Source organism: Oncorhynchus gorbuscha, linkage group LG04, assembly GCF_021184085.1.
Source record: "Oncorhynchus gorbuscha isolate QuinsamMale2020 ecotype Even-year linkage group LG04, OgorEven_v1.0, whole genome shotgun sequence".
NCBI classification, from domain to species: Eukaryota; Metazoa; Chordata; class Actinopteri; order Salmoniformes; family Salmonidae; genus Oncorhynchus; species Oncorhynchus gorbuscha.
The window spans coordinates 33450052-33474058 of NC_060176.1; the positions used below are offsets into that span (position 1 = coordinate 33450052).

Genomic DNA, 24007 nt, shown 5'->3' on the forward strand with positions numbered 1-24007 from the left:
CAGCTGTCAGCCAGTCAGCATTCAGGGCTCGAACCACCCATTTTATAACTTGCAATGTATCACTTCTATTCACTTGGAACCACTGCAATATGAGAGCTTTTTAGTTTCTTAACCACTGAAACTTGAGAGCAGTTTAGTAGAACAGTTTCCATAAGAGATTCCATAAGGTGACAGACGGTAGGGCTCATGCTGTAATGTTGGTACTCATGAGAGTGCCTCCATGTGACCCATGGAATCATATCTCCAGTGTAAAAATAGCACCTTGGTCACAGAGAGGCAGACCGTTATTAGTCATCTGTATTTTAGCCTAACAACTTTGTAAACAACTAAACAAGCAGTTGAAGTTACACAGAAGTGGTCAATTTACACAGGTAAGAAAATGTATTTGTTGTACGCATTGTCTTATCACTAATCGTACCTATGGATGTCTTCATTGTTTTCATACAGGATTTATAGCTTAGGGGGACATCTGGTTATTTTCAAACAATAATAAATGTGTGTTGTGCAATTCAAGGTACAGACAAACTACAGCAAACAACTGTTTTGGATCTAAAAGTAGAGAGAAACCAATATGTTTCCAAATTAGATTGATAAATGAACCGACTCGTGAGCTGAACGTAATATATATGAAGACATACATTTATGAAAGCATTCAAGCCGGTTCAAGTGCTTGCTACCATACCCTCCTGTAGTCTATGGACCAGGAAAACTATCCCCAATGGTTTGTTTTTCTTTAAAACCATCTAAAATAAAGTTGTACAATCCTGAAATTCCCCATTAATGAATATTCAGTTCAGACTGTTCAACACAGGGTTAAAGTCAAGTCACATGTTCTCTAGGTTTCAGTGTGGTATGACTGTGATCAGAGACCAAATGTATCAGTGTGGTCAGAGGCATTAGAGAGCGAGGTGAGCTTAGCAAAGCTGACTGCTGTAACTGTTGTGCTGTGGTGATGATTGATGTGCTCCACATATAGGGCATGGTTACCTTTAGCATACATAATATATACTGTATACAGTTCCAGTCAAAAGTTTGGACACACCTACTCATTCACTTTTTTATTTTTTTGTGTGACTATTTTCTACATGGAATGGAATCATGTAGTAACCAATAAAGTGTTAAACTGTCACGGTCATCATAATGAGGAGACCAAGGCGCAGCGTGATAAGCGTACATAACTCTTTTAATGAAAAGAACGAACACTGAACAAAACGAACCGTGAAGCTATATGACAAGTGCAAACAGGCAACTGAACATAGAATAACAACCCACAAAATAACCAAGGAATATGGTTTCCAATCAGAGACAACGATAAACAGCTGCCAGAACCAATCAAGGCAACCATAGACATAAACACCTAGACTAGAAAAACCCCTAGACAATACAACAACTAAACAAACCACCCTTGTCACACCCTGACCTAAACAAATAATAAAGAAAACAAAGATAACTAAGGTCAGGGCGTGACAGTACACCCCCCCCCACTCAAAGGTGCGGATTCCCAGCCGCAAACCTAAACCTATATGGGAGGGTCTGGGTGGGCATCTAACCTTGGTGCCGGCTTTGGTTCTGGAAGCCGCCCCCCTTCTTTACTCTGAGTACTCTTTTGTATCACTGACCCGTGGATCATCACCGGATGTTCTGGACTGGGGATCGTCACTGGAGACCCCGGACTGTGGCCCGTCGATTGAGGCTCCGGACTGTGGCCCGTTGATGGAGGTTCCGGACTGGGTCGCCGGACGCGTCGCCGGACGCTCTGGACTGGGTACTGTCGCCGGATGATCTTGACTGCCAAGGCGCACTGTAGGCCTGGTGTCGGTACTGGTGGTACCAGGCTGGGGACACACACCTCAGGGCGGGTGCGAGGAGCAGGAACAGGGCATACTGGACCCTGGAGGCGCACTGTAGACCTTGTGCGTGGTGCCGGAACTGGTGGTACCAGGCTGGGGACACGCACCTCAGGGCGAATGCAGGGAGCTTGCAAATGACGTACTGGACCGTGGAGGCGCACTGGAGCGTAGAGCTGACACAACCCGTCCTGGCTGGATGTTTATTTTCACCCTGCAAATGCAGGGAGCTGGAACAGGATGCACTGGGCTGTGCAGACTCACCAGATACACAGTACGCAGAGCCGGCGCAGGATATCCTGGTCCAAAGAGGTATACTGGAGACCAGGAGCGCTGAGCCAGCACCCTCCTTCCTGGTTGGATGCCCATTCTAGCCCGGCCAAAATGGGAGGAGCTGGAATAGAGCGCACCGGGCTAGAATAGCGCACTGGACACACCGTGTGCTCTACCGCATAACACGGTACCTGACCAGTAACACGCTCCCCACAGTAAGCATGAGGAGTAATGCAATCTCCACATGTGCCACTCCACATTTTTTTATTGGGGCTGCCTCTTGGGCTTCCTTGCTAGACGTGTACCCTCATATCGTCGCCATTCCTCCAGTGCAATCTCCACCTGCCTCCATGATAGATGATCCTCTCCTGACAGTATTTCCTCCCACGTCCAGTATTTCGTCCCATGTCATTGCTGTCTGCTCCATCAAACGCTGCTCCTCCTTTTCACGCTGCTTGGTCCTTTTATGGTGGGTTGTTCTGTCACGGTCGTCATAGTGAGGAGATCAAGGCGAAGCGTGATAAGCGTACATAACTATTTTAATGAAAAGAACGAGCACTGAACAAAACTATACAAAACGAGCCGTGACGCGATATGTCGAGTGCAAACAGGCAGCTAAACATAGAATAACAACCCACAAAATAACCAAGGAATATGGCTACGTAAATATGGTTCCCAATCAGAGACAACGATAACGATAAACAGCTGCATCTGATTGAGAACCAATCCAGGCAACCATAGACTTATAAACACCTAGACTAAAAAAAAACCTATAGACATGAAAACCCCTAGACAATACAAAAACTAAACAAACTACCCTTGTCACACCCTGACCTAACCAAATAATAAAGAAAACTAAGAAAACTAAGGTCAGGGCGTGACATAAACAAATCAAAATATATTTTAGATTTCAGATTCTTCAAAGTAGCCACCCTTTGCCTTGACAGCTTTGTACACTCTTGATATTCTCTCAACCAGCTTCACCTGGAATGATTTTCCAACAGTTTTGAAGGAGTTCCCACATATGCTGAGCACTTGTTGGCTGCTTTTTCTTCACTCTGTGGTCCAATTCATCACAAACCATTTCAATTGGGTTGAGGACGGGTGATTGTGGAGGCCAGTTTATCGGATGCACCACTCAATCCCTCTCCTTCTTCGTCAAATAGCCCTTACACAGCCTGGAAGTGTGTTTTGGGTCATAGTCCTGTTGAAAAACAAATGATAGTCCCACTAAGTGCTAATCTGATGGGATGGCATATCGCTGCAGAATGCTGTGGTAGCCATGCTGGTTAAGTGTGCCTTGAATTCTAAATAAAGCACTGACAGTGTCACCAGCAAAGCACCCCCACACCATCACACCTCCTCCTTCATGCTTCACAGTGAGACCCACACATGCAGAGATCATCCATTCACCTACTCTGTGTCTTACGAAGACACGGCGGTTGGAACCAAAAATCTCATATTTGGACTCATCAGACAAAAGAACAGATTTCCACCAGTCTAATCTCCATTGCTCATGTTTCTTGGCCCTAGCAAGTCTCTTATTTGTATTATTGGTGTCCTTTAGTAGTGCCTTCTTTGCAACAATTCAACCATGAAGGCCTGATTCACGCACTCTCCTCTGAACAGTTGATGTTGAGATGTGTCTGTTACTTGAACTCTGTGAAGCATTTATTTGGGCTGCAATTTCTGAGGCTGGTAACTCTAATGAACTTATCCTCTGCAGCATAGGTAACTATTGGTCTTCCTTTCCTGTGGTGGTTCTCATAAGATCCAGTTTCATCATAGCGCTTGATGGTTTTTGTGACTGCACTTGAAGAAACTTTCAGATTTAAAATTTTCCACATTGACTGACCTTCATGCCTCAAAGTAATGATGGACTGTAATTTGTCTTTGCTTATTTGAGATGTTCTTGCCAAAATATGGACTTGGTCTTTTACCAAATATGGCTATCTTCTGTATACCACCCCTACCTTGTCACAGCACAACTGATTGGCTTAGATGCATTAAGAAGGAAAGAAATTCCACAAATTAACTTTTAAGAAGGCACACCTGATAATTGAAATGCATTCCAGTTAACTACCTCTTGAAGCTGGTTGAGAGAAAGCCAAGAGTGTGCAAAGCTGTCATCAAGGCAAAGGGTGGATACTTGGAAGAATCTCAAATATATTTAGATTTGTTTAACACTTTTCTGGTTACTATATGATTCCATATGTGTTATTTTTTAGTTTTGATGTCTTCACTATTATTCTACAATGTGGAAAATAGTACAAAAATAATAATAAATTAAGCATTTATTGTATATAGCATGATATTTTTTTTAATCAATATAAAATGTTTTTTTACAGGAGAAATCAAGACTTTTCCTATTCAGCGCACTGAAAAGTAAGCATGGTAAAGCATGTTTGTTCTTGTCCAATCTCGCTTGGGGAAGCCTGTGCTTCTGATGCTAATACTTGTCTTAACAACTGTAGAGTAAATTATTTGTGTAAGATTTTCTCCCAAAGCTCTAGAAAATGCATGTCAAGTCGCTATGGATAAAAGTTTCTGCTAATTGACTAAAATCTAATGTACACATAAAAGACAAAGGGCACAAAACCAATGTTTGTTTTCAAAGGCACTTCCTGCACTATGGTATTAATTAATACATTTTTATTTAACTAGGCAAGTCAGTTAAGAACAAATTCTTTTTTACAATGGCGGCCTACCCTAATGGCCAAACGTAACCCGGACGACGCTGGGCCAATTGTGTGCCGCCCTATCGGACTCCCAATCAAGGCCGGTTGTGATACAGCCTGGAATCTAACTAGGTTCTGTAGTGATGCCTCTAGCACTGAGATGCAGTGCCTTAGACCCCTGCTCCACTCGGGAGCCCAAAAAAGGAGTGTCAATTGATACCAATTTCAATGTGGAATCAAAGATCTACAACTCTACATCTGAACTTGTACAGTGTCATTCATATTGGCAGACATGTTTAAAACACATAACATGGAATCAACATTCAACTGTGAGATTCAACCTAACAGTTCCAGAGGTAAGATGGTGGGTCAAACGGCTAGACACAATTTTTGGATTGCCCTTGTTTTATGGTAGATTGTCATCTGATTTCTAACAAGATATTACATTTTACCCCCTTGATGCTGCTTAACTTTTAGCTAAACCCAATCCTTTTTTAAATATAATTTTATAACAGATTTTCTCAAAAGGATAGAGGCTTGAGGTGAAATATCTTTTTGTTTGTGGCTATAATGTCATGTTTTTTACATACCCTAAATGTATGCACTTTTCCACAGGGGAAATTAACATGAGGGTGGACAGGACGGTTGATATACCAGTTTATGACATCTCACTGCTCAGGAACATTTGGGAAGGCAGAGAGAAAAAATACAAAAACAAGCAGAAGAAGGAACACGAGCGAGTACAGAAAAGCGCTCTGGCAAAGTATGTTTATTAATCAAAGCTCAGAGGTTTGACAACCATATTCTAGATATATTCTCATATTATTTTTAACTTAAAGGAAAATTAAACCCCAAAACTATATTTAAGGTATTTGTTTCATTAGTCCATTGTTAATATGGTCCCATTTTTTTGCATGACAGCAATCAAGTTTTTAATATACATAACTTTCAAAGTAGAGTACCGCTGGTATGATGCATTGTGGAGAAAATATGGCGCCGACAGAGAGGGCTGCCTCACTTCTAGTCCTGAGGAAACTTAGCAGTATTTTGTATTTTTTATGTATTATTTCTTACATTGTTAGGCCAGAAAATCTTAAGTGTTATTACATACAGCCGGGAAGAACTATGGATATCAGAGCGACGTCAACTTACCAGCACCACGACCAGGAATACGACTTTCCCGAAGCGGATCCTTTGTCCAAACCACCCAGGGCATTTGAACTGATTCCAGAGGCTGACCCAAAACAACGCCACCGGAGAAGAGGCAGACGGAGCGGTCTTCTGGTCAGACTTCCGCGCACACCACCCACCCGAGTATATTACTCGCTAGTGTCCAGTCTATAGATAACAAGGTAGACAAAATTAGGGCAAGGGTTGCTTTCCAGGGAGACATCAGGGATAGTAACATAGTCTGTTTCACGGAAACATGACTCTCTCGGGATATGCTGTTGGAGTCGGTACAGCCAAATGGATTCTTTGTGAGTAGTGCCAACATGAATAAACATCTCTCCGGGATGAAGAAGGGTGGGGGTGTATGTTTCATGATTAACATCTCATAGTGGAATTGTAACAACATACAGTCCTTTTGTTCACCTGACCTACACCTGACCTACAATAAAATGCACAATAAAATGCCAACCATATTTATCACCCAAGGGAATTCTCCTCAAGCCGATACCTTGACGACCCTCGAGGAACTTCACGGGACTTTATGCAAACTGGAAACCACATTCCTGAGGTTGCATTTATTGTAGCTGGAGATTTTCAAAAAGCAAATTTGAGAACAAAGCTACCTAAATTCAATCAGCATATTGACTGTAGTACTGACACTGATAAAACACTGGATAACTGCTACACTAACTTCTGCAATGCATACAAGGCCCTCCCCCGCCCTCCTTTCGAAACATCTGACCCCGACTCCATTTTACTCTGCCCTTCATAGAGGCAGAAACTCAAACAGGATGTACCCGTGCTAAGGGCTATTCAACGCTAGTCTTACCAATCGGAATCCACACTTCAAGACTGTTTTGATCACGCGGATTAGGCATGTTCCGGGTAGTCTCAGACAATAATATTGACGTATACGCTGATTCGGAGAGTGAGTTTTTAAGTAAGTGTATTGGTAATGCTGTAGCTACTGTGGCTATTAAAACCTACCCTAACCAGAAAACATAGATAGATGGTGGCATTCGCACAAAACTGAAAGCACGAATCACCACATTTAACCATGGAATGGTGACTGGCAATGTGGCCGAAAACAAACAGTGTAGTTATTCTCTCCGCAAGGCAAACAAACAAGCAAAACGTCAGTATAGAGACAAAGTGGAGTTGCATTTCAATGGCTCAGACATCACACGTATGTGGCAGGGTCTACAGACAATCACAGACTACAAATGAAAACCAGCCACATCACGGACACTGACGTCTTGCTTCCAGACAAACTAAACCTTCTTTGCCCACTTTGAGGATAATACAGTGCCACCGACACGGCCCACTACCAAGGACTGGGGCTCTCCTCTGTGGTCGACGTGAGTAAGACATTTAAACGACATTTAAACCCTCACAAGGCTGCCGGCCCAGGCGGCATCCCTAGCCGCGTCCTCAGAGCATGCCGCAGACCAGCTGGCTGGTGTGTTTACAAACATATTCAATCTCTCCCTATGCCAGTCTGCTGTCCACACATGCGTCAAGATGGCCACCATTGTTCCTGTACCCAAGTAGGAAAGGGCAACTGAACTAAATGACTATCGCCCGTAGCACTCACTTCTGTCATCACAAAGTGCTTTGAGAGACTACTCAAGGATCAATCATATCACCTCCACTTTACCTGTCACCCTAGACCCACTTCAAATTGCTTACCGCCCAAATATGTCCAGACGATGCTATCGCCATCACAATGCACACTGCCCTATCTCATCTGGACAAGAGGAATACCTATGTAAGAATGCTGTTCATTGACTGTAGCTCAGCATTAAACACCATAGTACCCTCCAAGCTCATCATTAAGCTTGAGACCCTGGGTCTCAACCCTGCCCTGTGCAATTGGTTCTTGGACTTCCTGACGGGTCGCCCCCAGGTGGTGAAGGTATGAAACCACTTCACTGATCCTCAACACTGGGGCCCCACAAGGGTATGTGCTCAGCCCCCTCCTGTACTCCCTGTTCACCCATGACTGCGTGGCCATGCACATCTCCAACTCAATCATCAAGTTAGCAAATGACACAACATTAGTGGGCTTGATTAGCTACAATGACGAGACAGTCTACAGGGAGGAGGTGAGGGCACTCGGAGTGTGGTGTCAGGAAAATAACCTCTCACTCAACGTCAATAAAAAATAAAGACTTCAGGAAAGAGCAGAGGGAGCACCACCCTATCCACATCAATGGGACAGCAGTGGAGAAGGTGGAAAGTTTTAAGTTCCTCGGCGTACACATCATGGACAAGCTGAAGTGTTCCACCCACACAGACAGTTTTTTTTTTCACCTATATTTAACCAGGTAGGCTAGTTGAGAACAAGTTCTCATGATGTGCAAGTAGAGGTACTGGTGTGCAAAAGAACAGAAAAGTAAATCAAATAAATAATGTCTGGGGATAGGTAGGTAGATTGGGTGGGCTATTTACAGATGGACTATGTACAGCTGCAGCGATCGGTTAGCTGCTCAGATAGTTGATGTTTAAAGTTGGTGAGGGAAATAAAAGTCTCCAACTTCAGCGATTTTTGCATTTCTTTCCAGTCACTGGCAGCAGAAAACTGGAAGGAAAGGCAGCCAAATGAGGTGTTGGCTTTGGGGATGATCAGTGAGATATACCTGCTGGAACGTGTGCTACGGGTGGGTGTTATCATGACAGTGTGTAACGGTTTTGACTTGAGGTTATTATTTATAGGGGTGCCAGGTAGGTTGTGCCTACCAGAGAAAACATTGGTTTCTCCTTTTAGTTTGGGTGGGAATGAGTCCCATCTGGTCCGTCAAGTCTACACCAATACAAAGGACTTATGTAAAAGTCAGGATGGAAATAGACTTTTCATAAACCCTTAAAACATTGGAAAGAACTTCAAAAACAACTATACTCTTTTGCGTGGGTTGTATTAACAACATCAATGATTACACACACATATAATAATATAACACAATGAGTTCTGGTTCCTCCAGAAATGTCCTGTACCTCGGGCCTAAAAAGAGTCCTGCCCGGTAGAGTTCAGGGAACTCAAGTGACTTCTGTCACGCAATGTTTGTCCGTTCATTCCGTGTAGCATAAACCCAGTATTAATCATACCATCAATAGAACAATAAGTTTACCACAGAACTTTAAAGCGTATCACTCTTAATAAGTCCTCAACTACAACTAACTACATAAATCACAGTATACATCACATCCAAACAAATGAAATACCGTATACAAAAAGGTGGTAGTCAGTCGGTCAGTCAGACAATCCAATCCGCCAATAGATCTCCAGCGGAGAAAGGCCACGAAGAACGGAGAGGTGTAGTCCAGGGACGCAAAGAGTGGATCCGATCCTGGGTAAACTCTCTTAGGCTACAAAACACACGTTTAACGGCAACAAAACAAACGGAATAGAGAAGCTTCGGAACTGAGGGTTGAACACATCCTCATGCACGTCTCCATCACAACCCCACTTTTGCGCAGCTGATACTGGCTATTTAATTGGGAATTAAAGGGAAAGCGCCCTATTGGAAGGAGCTGCACTGAGACGGTTCAGAAAAATTCAGGGCCGTCACACACCCCCTCCCCTGGAAAAAGCCGACCATTGCCCTGGAAGGCACATCTTGGTCGGGGAAACCGAGAAAGGTCTCCTCATCGCTTTCCTCTACAAAAATATTCATTACTTTTTGGAGCTCACGCTCCTCAGCTGAGGAGTCACCGGCCTTAAGGTGCGAGACTTCTGGGTCTGGGAATCCGAGAAAAGTCTCCTCACTTTCCTCTTCAAAGATATCCAGGACCTTGCGGCGCTCAATCGCCTCCATTTCCTCAGCCGAGGGGTAACAGGCCTTAAGGCGTGAGACATGAACAACGCGCATATCTTCACCTGTGTCCTCTTTCACCACTCGGTAGTTCAAAAGGGCCCATCTGCTCCACAATCCTATATGGTCCTTGCCATTTAGGAGCGAGCTTGGCCGAGAAGAATTGTTCAGCTTTCGAGTAAGGATGAGAGCGAAGCCACACCCGATCACGAAGCTGGAACTGCATGTCTCGTCTGTTCTTATCATAATTTCTCTTCTGCTTGAGTCGAGCCTGGATCATGTTCTTTGAGACAAGAGCTCTCAAGTCATGGAGATGGCCTACCTGGTCATAGCAAGCAGCGTCTGGAGTAAGCTGCTGGGGCTGTAGCACCATATCCAAGGGTCCTCTGAGAGGACGACTTAGGTTCAGCTCTGCAGGTGTGACTCCAGTGGACTCTTGCACAGCAGAATTCAGGGCAAATCGAAACTTGTGAAGGTGCTTGTCCCAGTGTTTGTGCTGGGTCCCTACATAGGAAGCAATCATTGTCTTCAAGGTTCGATTTACTCTCTCAGTGAGATTGGTCTGTGGGTGATAGGCCGTGGTCAACTTCTGCCTCAGGTTCCATCTTTGGCAGGTCTCCTCAAAGAGATCAGAGACAAATTGGGAACCTCGATCAGACAGGATGTAATCAGGCACTCCCCAGCGAGTCAGGATCTCTTTCGTAAGGATGTTAGAGACGGTCCTTGCTGTGGCCTGACGCAGGGAAAAGAGTTCCACCCACTTTGAATAGTAATCAACAAAAACAAGTATGTACACATTCTGATTGGAGCTTCTAGGAAATGGACCCATCAAATCCACTCCTAACATTTCCCAAGGTCGGGTAACCACCGTTTGCTGCAACATGCCAGCAGGCTTTCTACCTTCTGGTTTGTACATTTGACAAACCTGACAGTTTCGGATGTGTGACTTCACATCCATGCTCAGATGTGGCCAGTACAGTAACGCTTGCAACCGCTTGTAGGTTTTGAACCTGCCCAAATGACCAGCTAATGGGTCTTCATGAAAATGTTGAAGCAGTTGAAGGCGTAGAGTTTCAGGTATGTACATTTGGTAGAGCGTTCTGTGAGGTAGTTGTACAACTCTGTAGACTTTGTCTTCCATGATGGTCAGCTTTGTGGTAGGATTCACCATCTTTTCTCCATCTTCCAGGATAGTCTGGTACAAAGCCTGTACTTCTGGATCATCCTGTTGAGCTTTCCATATTGCCTCATCAGAGATGGGAAAGTCTGTTTTGGGCGAGTCTCGACTGCTTGACAGGACAGTAGCACATGTAAGATCAGGGCCACCGTTATCACAAGTAGGAGCTCTGGACAAGGCATCTGGAAAAGTGTTGTATTTTCCTTTCCTGTATTCCACTGCAAATGTGAACTCTTGCAACCGTAGAGCCCATCTTATGAGTCTGGTGCTTGGTTTGTTGGTCTTGAACACCCACACAAGGGAGGAATGGTCAGTGACCACAGTGAAGTGTCTTCCCTCCAAGTAGTACCTCCACTTTTCCAAAGCCCAGACCACTGCAAGGCACTCTTGCTCGGTTGTGGAGTAGTTCCGTTCTGCTCCATTCAATGCCCGACTGGCGAACGCTAGCACTTCTTCAGTGCCAAGTCCAGTCTGTTGGACTAGGACAGCACCAAGTCCAACATCACTTGCATCAGTGTAAACAACAAAAGGGCAATCAAAGTTGGGATGACCTAAAATGGGAGGTGTGACGAGATGTCGTTTCAGGGTTTCAAAGGAAGTCTGGCACTCTGCCGTCCATTGGAATTTCGCTCCTTTTCGCTTCATCGCGTTGAGGGGTTCTGCCACCTGGGAGAAGTTCGACACAAACCGATGGTACCATCCAGCCATACCAAGGAACCGTTGAAGGGCCTTGAGTGTGGTTGGCACAGGGAAGTCTTGTACAGCCTTTGTCTTTTCAGGATCCACATGAATGCCGTCGAAAGACACAATATGGCCAAGGAACTTCAGGGAGGTTTGGCAGAAGTTGCTCTTCTTCATATTTAAGGTCAGACCAGCTTCTCTTAGCTTGTCCAACACTGCTTGAAGATCTTGAAAGTGTCTTTCTCTGTTCTGAGAGTAGATAATTATATCGTCCAGGTAGACGAAACAGATCTTCCCTTTGAGCTCACCTAACGCAATCTCCATGAGTCTTTGGAAAGTGGCAGGGGCATTCTTTAATCCAAAGGACATCACCTTAAAGGAAAACAAGCCCTCGGCACAGACAAACGCAGTCTTGTCCTTGCTTTCCTGGTCCATCTCAACCTGCTAATAACCACTATTGAGGTCAAGGGTAGTGAACACAACAGCGCCAGACAATGACTCCAGGATCTCATGGATGGTGGGAAGAGGATAGGCATCAGTCTGGGAAACATTGTTGGTCTTCCTATAGTCCACACAAAATCTAAGACCACCAGTCTTTTTTGGGATGAGGACAACAGGAGCAGCCCAGGGAGAGGAGGAACGTTCTATTATATCTTGTGCTAACATATCATTTATGAGTCCCTTTTGGATGATTAGCTTCGCTGGGGACAAACGATATGGCTTTTGCTTGATCGGCATTTCCTGTGTAAGGAATATTTTGTGCTTCAGGAGCCCGGTGCGTCCTAGCTTTGAAGTACATACATCAGCATTATTCTGCAGCTGTTCCAACAGCTGTAACTCCTCTGGCTGTTCCAGCTGAGCTCTTCTCACAGCCTGTAAAAGGAGATCGTCAGAAGGATTATCAAGGGTTAGTGGTACCGGAGCAACGGCAGAGAAGAGTGCCACATTTGAACCCCAATCATGTAACTTTTTAGCTTCTGATTGGTGCGGTATTAACTGAAAGGAAGGGGATGTCGATGGGGGGGCGTAGGCAGTGACTCTTGGGGTTTCAGCTCTGGTTAAAGCACCCAGAGAAGGATGGTCATTGCTGCGAAGAGAGTTAGGTGTGTTGGCCTGTTGTGATTTGTGGTTTCTGGAAGGGTTTACTTGATACGGTCTTGGACATCTAGCTGAAGAATGTCCCTTTTGGCTACATCTCCAACAGAACATGAGAGAGGTCTTGGCTGGAGACTCTGGCTGTTGTTGATGGTCTGTCTTGGGCAACTGTTTGGGTGTCTGTTTCTTTCTCTGGTCATATTGCTGTTGGCATTCTCTGTCCTTCTCAAACTGCTGTCCCAAGCGAACCAGTCCATCGACAGTGATGACTGTAGCATGGCCTTGTCTTGGCTGTTCAGAGGTGCCAGCTTGGCCCTCAGTGGTCTGAACAGAAGTGGACACCAGAGAAACTCTGTGTGAGGCCATGTCCACAGACACGTCATCCAACATTTTAACACAATTAGAGAGTTCTCTCTGCAAGTGGCCTACAGTGTTAACCATGGGAGAAAAAACAGAATTAACGTCCTTGAGGACCTCAGTGTGGTGATGTTGCAGGCGCCATTGGAGAGTGGCAGTGAGTTGGTTTCGTTGGTAGTCAAACTGCCTGTCCATGGCACCAGTAATTTCCCGTCTTCCACTCTCACTGAGCTCTGTCAGCATGTGGGTTAGAGTGCTCAGTGAGTTTCTGAATTCCATTGTACTCTGTTGTTGCTCTTCCCTCAGACATTTGAAATTATGGTGGATAATAGTTTGGAGATGTTGTTGAGTCCGACGAATATCAAGGATGTCACCTTGGAGTTGTAAAACTACAACCTCTGGAGATAACCCAGACAATGGAGGAAGGTTGGGTGTCAGAGGGAGGGCTAGCTCAGTACTTCCACACAGATCCATGTCAATAAGTGAGTAACTGGTTAGACCTCCTGTGGCCTGTGGCTCAGACAGAGCATTCAGATTCCCAGGGCTCTGGCCCAAATCAACTCCATTATCTCCATTCACATTATGATTTGTGTTGTCAGCTTGATGGTCAGAATGGCCCTGTGTATTCCCATTGACAGGTATGACATGGATGAGCACATTATCTTGGGGTGAATCCATTGTTTTAATTCCACACAAAATATTTGCTTTGGTTAGTTCTCAATGTTGAGCTGTCCCATCTGGGGTGCCATTTTTTATGTAACGGTTTTGACTTGAGGTTATTATTTATAGGGGTGCCAGGTAGGTTGTGCCTACCAGAGAAAACATTGGTTTCTCCTTTTAGTTTGGGTGGGAATGAGTCCCATCTGGTCCGTCAAGTCTACACCAATACAAAGGACTTATGTAAAAGTCAGGATGGAAATAAACTTTTCATAAACCCTTAAAACATTGGAAAGAACTTCAAAAACAACTATACTCTTTTGCATGGGTTGTATTAACAACATCAATGATTACACACACATATAATAATATAACACAATGAGTTCTGGTTCCTCCAGAAATGTCCTGTACCTCGGGCCTAAAAAGAGTCCTGCCCGGTAGAGTTCAGGGAACTCAAGTGACTTCTGTCACGCAATGTTTGTCCGTTCATTCCGTGTAGCATAAACCCAGTATTAATCATACCATCAATAGAACAATAAGTTTACCACAGAACTTTAAAGCGTATCACTCTTAATAAGTCCTCAACTACAACTAACTACATAAATCACAGTATACATCACATCCAAACAAATGAAATACCGTATACAAAAAGGTGGTAGTCAGTCGGTCAGTCAGACAATCCAATCCGCCAATAGATCTCCAGCAGAGAAAGGCCACGAAGAACGGAGAGGTGTAGTCCAGGGACGCAAAGAGTGGATCCGATCCTGGGTAAACTCTCTTAGGCTACAAAACACACGTTTAACGGCAACAAAACAAACGGAATAGAGAAGCTTCGGAACTGAGGGTTGAACACATCCTCATGCACGTCTCCATCACAACCCCACTTTTGCGCAGCTGATACTGGCTATTTAATTGGGAATTAAAGGGAAAGCGCCCTATTGGAAGGAGCTGCACTGAGACGGTTCAGAAAAATTCAGGGCCGTCACAAGTGTGGTGATGAAGGTGCAACATTGAAGAAATTAAAGAAATTAGGCTTGTCACTTAAAACCCTCACAAACTTTCACAGATGCACAATTGAGAGCATCCTGTCGGGCTGTATCACCACCTCGTATGACAACTCCACCACCACAACCGCAAGGCTCTCCAGTGGGTGGTGCGGTCTGCACAACGCATCACCGGGGGAAAATTACTTGACCTCCAGGACACCTACAGCACCCAATGTCACAGGAAGGACAACAACCACCCGAGCCACTATCTGTTCACCCCACTACCATCCAAAAGGCGAGGTCAGTACAGGTGCATCAAAGCTGGGACCGAGAAACTGAAAAACAGCTTTTATTTCAAGGCCATCAGACTGTTAAACAGCCAAAACTAACACAGAGAGGCTGCTTCCTACATACAGACTTGAATTCATTGTCCACTTTAATAATGTCACTTGAATAATGTCTACATATCTTTCATCACTCATCTCATATGTATGTACTGTATTCTATTCTATACGATCTATTGCATCTTGCCTATGCCGCTTCGTCATTGCTCATCCATATATTTATACAGTTGAAGTGGAAAGTTTACATACACTTAGGTTGGAGTTATTAATTAAAACTTGTTTTTCAACCACTCCACAAATTTCATGTTAACAAACTATAGTTTTGGCTAGTCGGTTATAGGAAATCTCCTTTGCGCATGACACAAATCATTTTTCCAACAATTGTTTACAGACAGATTATTTCACTGTATCACAATTCCAGAGAGTCAGAAGTTTACATACACTAAGTTGACTGTGCCTTTAAACAGCTTGGAAAATTCAAGAAAATTATGTCATGGCTTCAAACTCAGTACCTCTTATCTTGACATCATGGGAAAATCAAAATAAAATCAGCCAAGACCTCAGAAATAAATTGTAGACCTCCACAAGTCTGGTTCATCATTGGGAGCAATTTCCAAATGCCTGAAGGTACCACGTTCATCTGTACAAGCAATAGTATGCAAGTATAAACTCCATAGGACCACGCAGCTCTCATACCGCTCAGGAAAGAGGCACGGTCTGTATCCTGGAGATGAACGTACTTTGGTGCGAAAAGTGCAAATCAATCCCAGAACAACAGCAAAGGACCTTGTGAAGATGCTGGAGGAAACAGGTACAAAGTATCTATATCCACAGTAACACGAGTCCTATATCGACATAACCTGAAAGGCCGCTCAGCAAGGTAGAAGCCACTGCTCCAAAACCACCATATAAAAGCCAGACTATGGTTTACAACTGCACATGGGGACAAAGATTGTACTTTTTGGAGAAATGTCCTCTGGTCTGATGAAACATAAATGTAACAATTTGGCTATAATGACCATCGTTATGTTTGGAGGAAAAAGGGGGATGCTTGCAAGCCGAAGAACACCATCCCAACCGTGAAGCATGTGGGTGGCAGCATCATGTTGTGGGGGTGCATTGCTGCAGGAGGGACTGGTGCACTTCACAAAATAGATGGCATCATGAGGCAAACAAATTATGTGGATATATTGAAGCAACATCAAGAGAGCGAGAGTTGCACCCCTTCTGAAAAAACCTACACTCGATCCCTCCGATGTCAACAACTACAGACCAGTATCCCTTCTTTCTTTTCTCTCCAAAACTCTTGAACGTGCCGTCCTTGGTCAGCTCTCCCGCTATCTCTCTCAGAATGACCTTCTTGATCCAAATCAGTCAGGTTTCAAGACTAGTCATTCAACTGAGACTGCTCTTCTCTGTATCACGGAGGCGCTCCGCACCGCTAAAGCTAACTCTCTCTCCTCTGCTCTCATCCTTCTAGACCTATCGGCTGCCTTCGATACTGTGAACCATCAGATCCTCCTCTCCACCCTCTCCGAGTTGGGCATCTCCGGCGCGGCCCACGCTTGGATTGCGTCCTACCTGACAGGTCGCTCCTACCAGGTGGCGTGGCGAGAATCTGTCTCCTCACCACGCGCTCTCACCACTGGTGTCCCCCAGGGCTCTGTTCTAGGCCCTCTCCTATTCTCGCTATACACCAAGTCACTTGGCTCTGTCATAACCTCACATGGTCTCTCCTATCATTGCTATGCAGACGACACACAATTAATCTTCTCCTTTCCCCCTTCTGATGACCAGGTGGCGAATCGCATCTCTGCATGTCTGGCAGACATATCAGTGTGGATGACGGATCACCACCTCAAGCTGAACTTCGGCAAGACGGAGCTGCTCTTCCTCCCGGGGAAGGACTGCCCGTTCCATGATCTCGCCATCACGGTTGACAACTCCATTGTGTCCTCCTCCCAGAGCGCTAAGAACCTTGGCGTGATCCTGGACAACAAACTGTCGTTCTCAACTAACATCAAGGCGGTGGCCCGTTCCTGTAGGTTCATGCTCTACAACATCCGCAGAGTACGACCCTGCCTCACACAGGAAGCGGCGCAGGTCCTAATCCAGGCACTTGTCATCTCCCGTCTGGATTACTGCAACTCGCTGTTGGCTGGGCTCCCTGCCTGTGCCATTAAACCCCTACAACTCATCCAGAACGCCGCAGCCCGTCTAGTGTTCAACCTTCCCAAGTTCTCTCACGTCACCCCGCTCCTCCGCTCTCTCCACTGGCTTCCAGTTGAAGCTCGCATCCGCTACAAGACCATGGTGCTTGCCTACGGAGCTGTGAGGGGAACGGCACCTCAGTACCTCCAGGCTCTGATCAGGCCCTACACCCAAATAAGGGCACTGCGTTCATCCACCTCTGGCCTGCTCGCCTCCCTACCACTGAGGAAGTACAGTTCCCGCTCAGCTCAGTCAAAACTGTTCGCTGCTCTGGCTCCCCAATGGTGGAACAAACTCCCTCACGACGCCAGGACAGCGGAGTCAATCACCACCTTCCGGAGACACCTGAAACCCCACCTCTTTAAGGAATACCTAGGATAGGATAAAGTAATCCTTCTCACCCCCCTTAAAATATTTAGATGCACTATTGTAAAGTGGTTGTTCCACTGGATGTCATAAGGTGAATGCACCAATTTGTAAGTCGCTCTGGATAAGAGCGTCTGCTAAATGACTTAAATGTAAATGTAAATGTAACATCTCAAAACATCAAGCAGGAAGTTAAAGCTTTGTCGCAAATGGGTCTCCCAAATGGACAGTGACCCCAAGCAGACTTCCAAATTTGTGGCAAAATGGCTTAAGGACAACAAAGTCAAGGTATTGGAGTGGCCATCACAAAGCCCTGACCTCAATGCTATAGAAATTATTTGGGCAGAACTGAAAAAGCGTGTGCGAGCAAGGAGGCCTACAAACCTGGCTCAGTTACACCAGCTCTGTCAGGAGGAATGGGCCAAAATTCACCCAATTTATTGTGGGAAGCTTGTAGAAGGCTACCCGAAACGTTTGACCCAAGTTAAACAATTTAAAGGCAATGCTACCAAATACCAATTGAGTGTATGTAAACTTCTGACCCACTGAGAATGTGATGAAAGAAATCATTCTCTCTTCTATTATTCTGACATTTCACATTCTTGAAATAAAGTTGTGATCCTAACTGACGCAAGACAGGGAATTTTTACCACGATTAAATGTCAAGAATTGTGAAAAACGAGTTTAAATGTATTTGGCTAAGGTGTATGTAAATTTCCGACTTTAACTGCATGTTTATATTCTTATTCCATTCCTTTACTTAGATGTGTGTGTATTAGTTAGTTGTTATGGAATTATTAGATTACATGTTAGATATTGTTGTACTGTCAGAACTAGAAGCACAAGCATTTCGCTACACTTGCAAAAACAGCAATCAAATTTATTTTCAGCCCTTTTTACATCTGCTAACCATGTGCATGTGACCACTAAAATTTGATTTGATTTGAACGCAGCATTATTTGATGCAAAATTAATCATACCAGCTGTATTGCTGTATTTTGAAAGTTATATATCTTGATTTCATATATATCTTATATATATATATATCTTGATTGCTGGCATGCAAAACATTTTGGAACTATACCAACAATGTTCTAATGAAACAAATACCAAAAGATAGTTTTTGGGTGGAGTTTTCCTTTTAAGTCACCTAGATTACCAGTCTGTTTGTACCATCATGCAACTCCTTGTTTCGAGCGGCAAAATATTTGGTGTGACAAGACGAATAGCATGATGGCACAAAAAAAGACTGGTACCCCGGTAAACTAGATTCACCTCAGCTATGTGATAATAATGACATTAAACAGCAGTGTCTTTCTAGTTGCTCTCATCCAGACAATGTATTTTCAACAATTGATGGTGCTGTGATGATCTGGTCGAACCATGCCTTTTGTAAATATGCTACTACGCAAATGTCAACATTTCCAGAAAATCTTTTAAATGTTTTTCCCAAGGATCAATCAACAATGGCAGTATCGCATAGCATGCAAGACATTGAAGTCCAACGAGGTGGAAGTGCTCCAACACTACCTGACGAGAACAGCTCTGAATGAAATTCAGCCCCACCAGGATATACCAAACACAGGCAAGCTCAGCAAAACAATTAAATCATTAGGACAGCAATCCAACATGTCCTGTGAAAATGTTGTAAATGTATAAAAATAAAACAAATATGCATTTACATAAGTATTCAAACCCTTTACTCAGACTCAGTACAGCCTTGAGTCTTTTTGGGAATGACGCTACAAGCTTGGCACACCTGTATTTGGGGAGTTTGTCCAATTCTTCTCTACAGATCCTCTCAAGCTCTTTCAGGTTGGATGGGGAGCGTCGCTGCACAGCTATTTTCAGGTCGCTCCAGAGGTGTTCGATTCAGAGACTCCTGCATTGTCTTGGCTGTGCTCTTAGGGTCGTTGTCCTGTTGGAAGGTGAACCTTCGCCTCAGTCTGGCCACTCATTCATAAAGGCCTGATCGGTGCAGTCCTGCAAGTTATTCCATCTCCATAGAGGAACTCTGGAGCTCTGTCAGAGTGACCATCGGGTTCTTGGTCAACTTTCTGACCAAGGCCCTTCTCCCCCGATTGCTCAGTTTGGCCGACGGCCAGCTGTAGGAAGATTCTTTGTCGTTCCAAACTTCTTCCATTTAAGAATAATGGAGGCCACTGTGTTCTTCGGGACCTTCAATCCTGCAGACATTTTTTGGTATCCTTTCACAGATCTGTGCCTCGACACAATCCCGTCTCTGAGCTCTACGGATAATTAATTTGACCTCATGGCTTGGCTTTTTCTCTGACATGCACTGTCAACTGTGGCACCTTATATAGACAGGTGTGTGCCTTTCCAAATTATGACCAATCAATTGAATTTACCACAGGTGGACTCCAATCAAGTTGTAGAAACAGCTAAAGGATGATCAATGGAAACAAGATGCACCTGAGCTCAATTTCGAGTGTCATTAGCAAAGGGTCAGAATACTTACTGTATGTATTTCTGTTTTTTTATTTGTGCAAAAAAAATGTTTTTGCTTCGTCAATATGGGGTATTGTGTGTAGAGTACATGTTATAATTTAATCAATTTTAGAGTAAGGCTGTAATGTAACAAAATGTGAAAAAAGGGAAGGGGTCAGAATAGTTTCCGAATGCACTGTACATTTATCTAAATAAGTACTTGTGCCATAGTTACTGTGATCTCTCTCTTCTCACTCTCAATCAATGCCATGCTCCACTCTTTAACTGACTTTTTTATCCTACAGATGCAAATTCCATAATTGAGGGCATCAAATTCATTTTTGAGCTGGATGGTGATAAATGGATGGTAAATTGGCTCATACCATCTCATTCTTTTTCATCGTGATTGTTTTCAGATAAAATCACTACCATTGTATGTATCCACATTATTGTTGTTTTCATGTTGTATTACATTCGATGCAGGAACTTCCTGATAATCTTCTTGATATGACATACCTTCGAGAATGGCACATAAGAAGAACTAAAATCTGCAAACTACCAGAGTGGATTGTGCAGTTTCCGGACCTCTGCGTATTGGATATACCACAAAACGGAATTGACAAGCTGCCTGTTGAAATAGGTAATTATTATGTATCATGCATGTCCTCCTATTTGAAAATATGAAAGTTGAAGTCTCTCCTATGACTCTATTTGTTACATTAGCTCATTAAACATCCTTCATTTGAATTGAATTTAAATGTGATTTAGAACATATCTGTTTCTTCATTCCATTACATGTCTTTCCAATGTTTTTTTGTAAGGTCAATTAACAAAGCTGAGGGTGCTGAAAGTTAATTACAATAGGCTGTCCAGTATTCCTCCAGAACTTGGTGAATGTGAGAATCTGGAGAGATTGGAGCTAACTGGAAATGATCTTGAACAGTTGCCTTTTGAGGTAAGGGGTATTTGTGTGAAATGGCTTGTGTGGTATGATATCTTCAAAAGCTCCATTTATACCTTGTTCTAACATGCATCCATTTTCCTGATTTCATCCAGATTCTGATTGTGCCCAACATTTTTTGACAGGGGTAGACAATCAAAATACACATTGTGATCTGATTGTGATCAGATCTTCTTGCCCACCTCCGGAGTTAGTCATGCACACATTGGATCTGAATATCTTGCATTTGTAGACAGATCTGGGCCTCGTTTCCTAGTTGTGACACAAATTAAGCATTACGATTATAGTACCAGATGCAGTGCTTCCCAAGTTATTTACTTTTTAGTGTTTCCCAAACAAGCACGCAGAGTGAATTTGTAAGTGTGACAGCTAAGAGCATCATTGCCATGTTCGTTTTTTTCACGTGAGCCCGTCCAGTTCCCTGGTGCTGAAATCGCAAACACAACTAATAGCCCACATTTCATGTGAAATGTAAGCTATGTCAATACATTTCACAGATTTGTTTTTAAGAATGAAAATAAATGACAAAAATAAATAACAAACAATCCATTGATTTCAAGATTTGAATCTGTCATCTTCTTTTCTACAGTGCTTAAGCTCTAGTGCTGAGCTAATTGAATTTTGGTATTATTTTTTTCTGTGAGCTCAATGTGCACATTGCGCAGTTTCTCTAGAGATCAATCAAATCAAGCAGGCCATGGTGTGAAATAGGCTTTTAGAAGTGTCATCTTTATTTTTTTCCTTATCATTAATGCCGTCTTTTGTGTGCTTATCAATACACGAGCACCTCTTTTCAAGATTGAAGTTTGAAGTTTTAATGTCACTGTAACGCCCAGGGTGTAGTGGAGGAAGAAGTCAGGAAGCAGAGAGTTCAGGGCGGCGCTACTTTATTTGCACCACAACGGGGAAACGACGGCAACCCAAACAAATGCCCCAAACACGGGGAACTTAAACAGTCCAGCAAAATACAAAATACACAGACAACCGTGACCGACAGCCGTGTACAACATGTACACTGAAAACAATCCAGTGGGCAGGCGGGCCGGCTGGTAAATAAAGCCCAACCAATTATCCTAAACTAAACACAGGTGTAACTAATAAACAGAAAAGGGGGAAAAGGGATCAGTGGCAGCTAGTAGGCCGGTGACGACGACCGCCGAGCGCCACCCGAACAGGAGGGGGAGCCACCTTTGGTAGGAGTCGTGACAGTCACATGCAATACAGTGAAATGCCTTTCTTGCAAACTCGAAAACCAACAATGCAATAATCAATACCAATGTACAACTAGAAGAAAAAAAACACAAGAAATAAAAATAAATATGAAGAACACAATAAGTAAGTAAGCATACTGTATACAGGGTCAGTTCCAATACCACATTTACAATGTGCAGGGATACTGGAGTGATGGAGGTAGATATGTATACGGGTAAGGTGACTAGGCAACAGGATATAAGATACACAGAGTAGTAGCAGCTTGTATGTGAGTGGGTGTGTGTAGAGTCAGTATAAATGTGTGTGCATATTATGTGTGATTGAGAAGATGATGGAGTGAGTGTGTGTGTGAGTGTGTAGGGCCCTGTGAGAGTGCAGTGCAAAAATAAAAAGTAAAAGGTCAATAAGGATACAAGGTTAACTCAAATAGCTATTTTGTTATCTATTTATCAGTCGTATTGCTTGGGGATAGAAGCTGTTCAAGAGCCTGTTGGTGCAAGACTTGATGCACCGGTACCGCTTGCCGTGCAGAAGCAGAGAGAATAGTCCTATGGCTTGGGTGGTTGGAGTCTTTAAAAAATTTCTTGGCCTTCCTACTACACTGCCTGATATAGATGTCCTGGATGTCAGGGAGCTCGGACACAGTGATGTACTGGGCTATCCGCACCAACCTCTGTAGCTCCATGCGATTGAGGGCGATGCTATTGCCATACCAGGCAGTGATGCAGACAGTCAAAATGCTCTCAATGGTACAGCTGTAGAACTGTTTGAGGATTTGAAAGCCCATGCCAAACTTTTTCAACCTCCAGAGGGGAAAAGAGGAGCTGTCGCGCCTTCTTCACAACTGTGCGCGTGTTTGGACCATTTTAGGTCTTTAGTGATTTGAAAACTTGAAGCTCTCAACCTGCACCACTGCAGCCCCGTCGAGGTGGTTGGGGGCGAGCTCGCTCCCCCGTTTCTTGTAGTCCATGATCAGCTCTTTGGTCTTACTGACATTAAGGGAGAAGTTGTTGTTCTGGCACCACACTGTCAGGTTACAGATCTCTTCCCTGTAGGCTAACTCATCATCGCCGGTGATCAGGCCTACTACCTTCATGTCATCAGTAAACTTGATGATGGTATTGGAGTCGTGCGTGGCCACGCAGTTGTGGGTGAACAGGGAGAACAGGAAGGGACTAAGCACACACCCCTGTGGGGAACCCTGTGTTGAGGGTCAGCGTGCCGGAGGTGACTTCGCCTACCCTCACCACCTGGGCTCGGGCCGTCAGAAAGTCCAGGATCCAGTTGCAGATGGAGGTGTTCAGACCCAGACTCTTAAGCTTGGTGGAGAGCTTGGAGGGGACAATGGTGTTGAATGCCAAGCAGTAGTCAATGAACAGCATTCTCACATACAGTATGTATTCCTCTTATCTAGGTGGGTAAGGGCAGTGTGGAGAGCAATTGAGAATGCGTCATCTATGGATATTTTGGGGTGGTATGCAAATTGGAGTGGGTCTTGGGTGTCTTGGTGTCAGCTTCTGTCTTATCAATAAAATAATTTGATTAAGTCATAAAAAAGTTTGAATTTTATTAAGTCATACAAAAAATGAATTTAAGGGTTTTTCTTTATTTAGACTATTTTCTACATTGTAGAATAATTGTGAAGACATCAAATTGTAAATGAGAACTTGTTCTCAACTTGCCTACCTGGTTTAATAAAGGTGCATTTTTTTTAAATAAATAAAACAATTAA

General features: G+C 43.9%; 1 protein-coding gene across 3 annotated transcripts in view; it reads left to right on the forward strand.

The window, feature by feature from the left end:
* Window positions 1-253: 253 nt before the first annotated feature.
* The window catches only part of lrrc2 (leucine rich repeat containing 2), a 46097-nt gene continuing 22343 nt past the window's right edge, over window positions 254-24007 (forward strand). Inside the window, exons 1-7 of one of the 3 annotated variants that reach the window (XM_046346534.1) lie at window positions 254-371; window positions 4469-4505; window positions 5414-5561; window positions 19109-19239; window positions 20408-20469; window positions 20586-20742; window positions 20924-21057. In XM_046346534.1, coding sequence (XP_046202490.1) covers window positions 5425-5561; window positions 19109-19239; window positions 20408-20469; window positions 20586-20742; window positions 20924-21057 — 621 coding nt within the window. In that variant the 5' untranslated portion in view covers window positions 254-371; window positions 4469-4505; window positions 5414-5424. Of the gene's footprint in view, window positions 372-4468; window positions 4506-4926; window positions 5155-5413; window positions 5562-19108; window positions 19240-20407; window positions 20470-20585; window positions 20743-20923; window positions 21058-24007 lie in introns of those variants that run through there. The other 2 variants (XR_006838481.1, XM_046346533.1) reach the window with 2 other exon arrangements.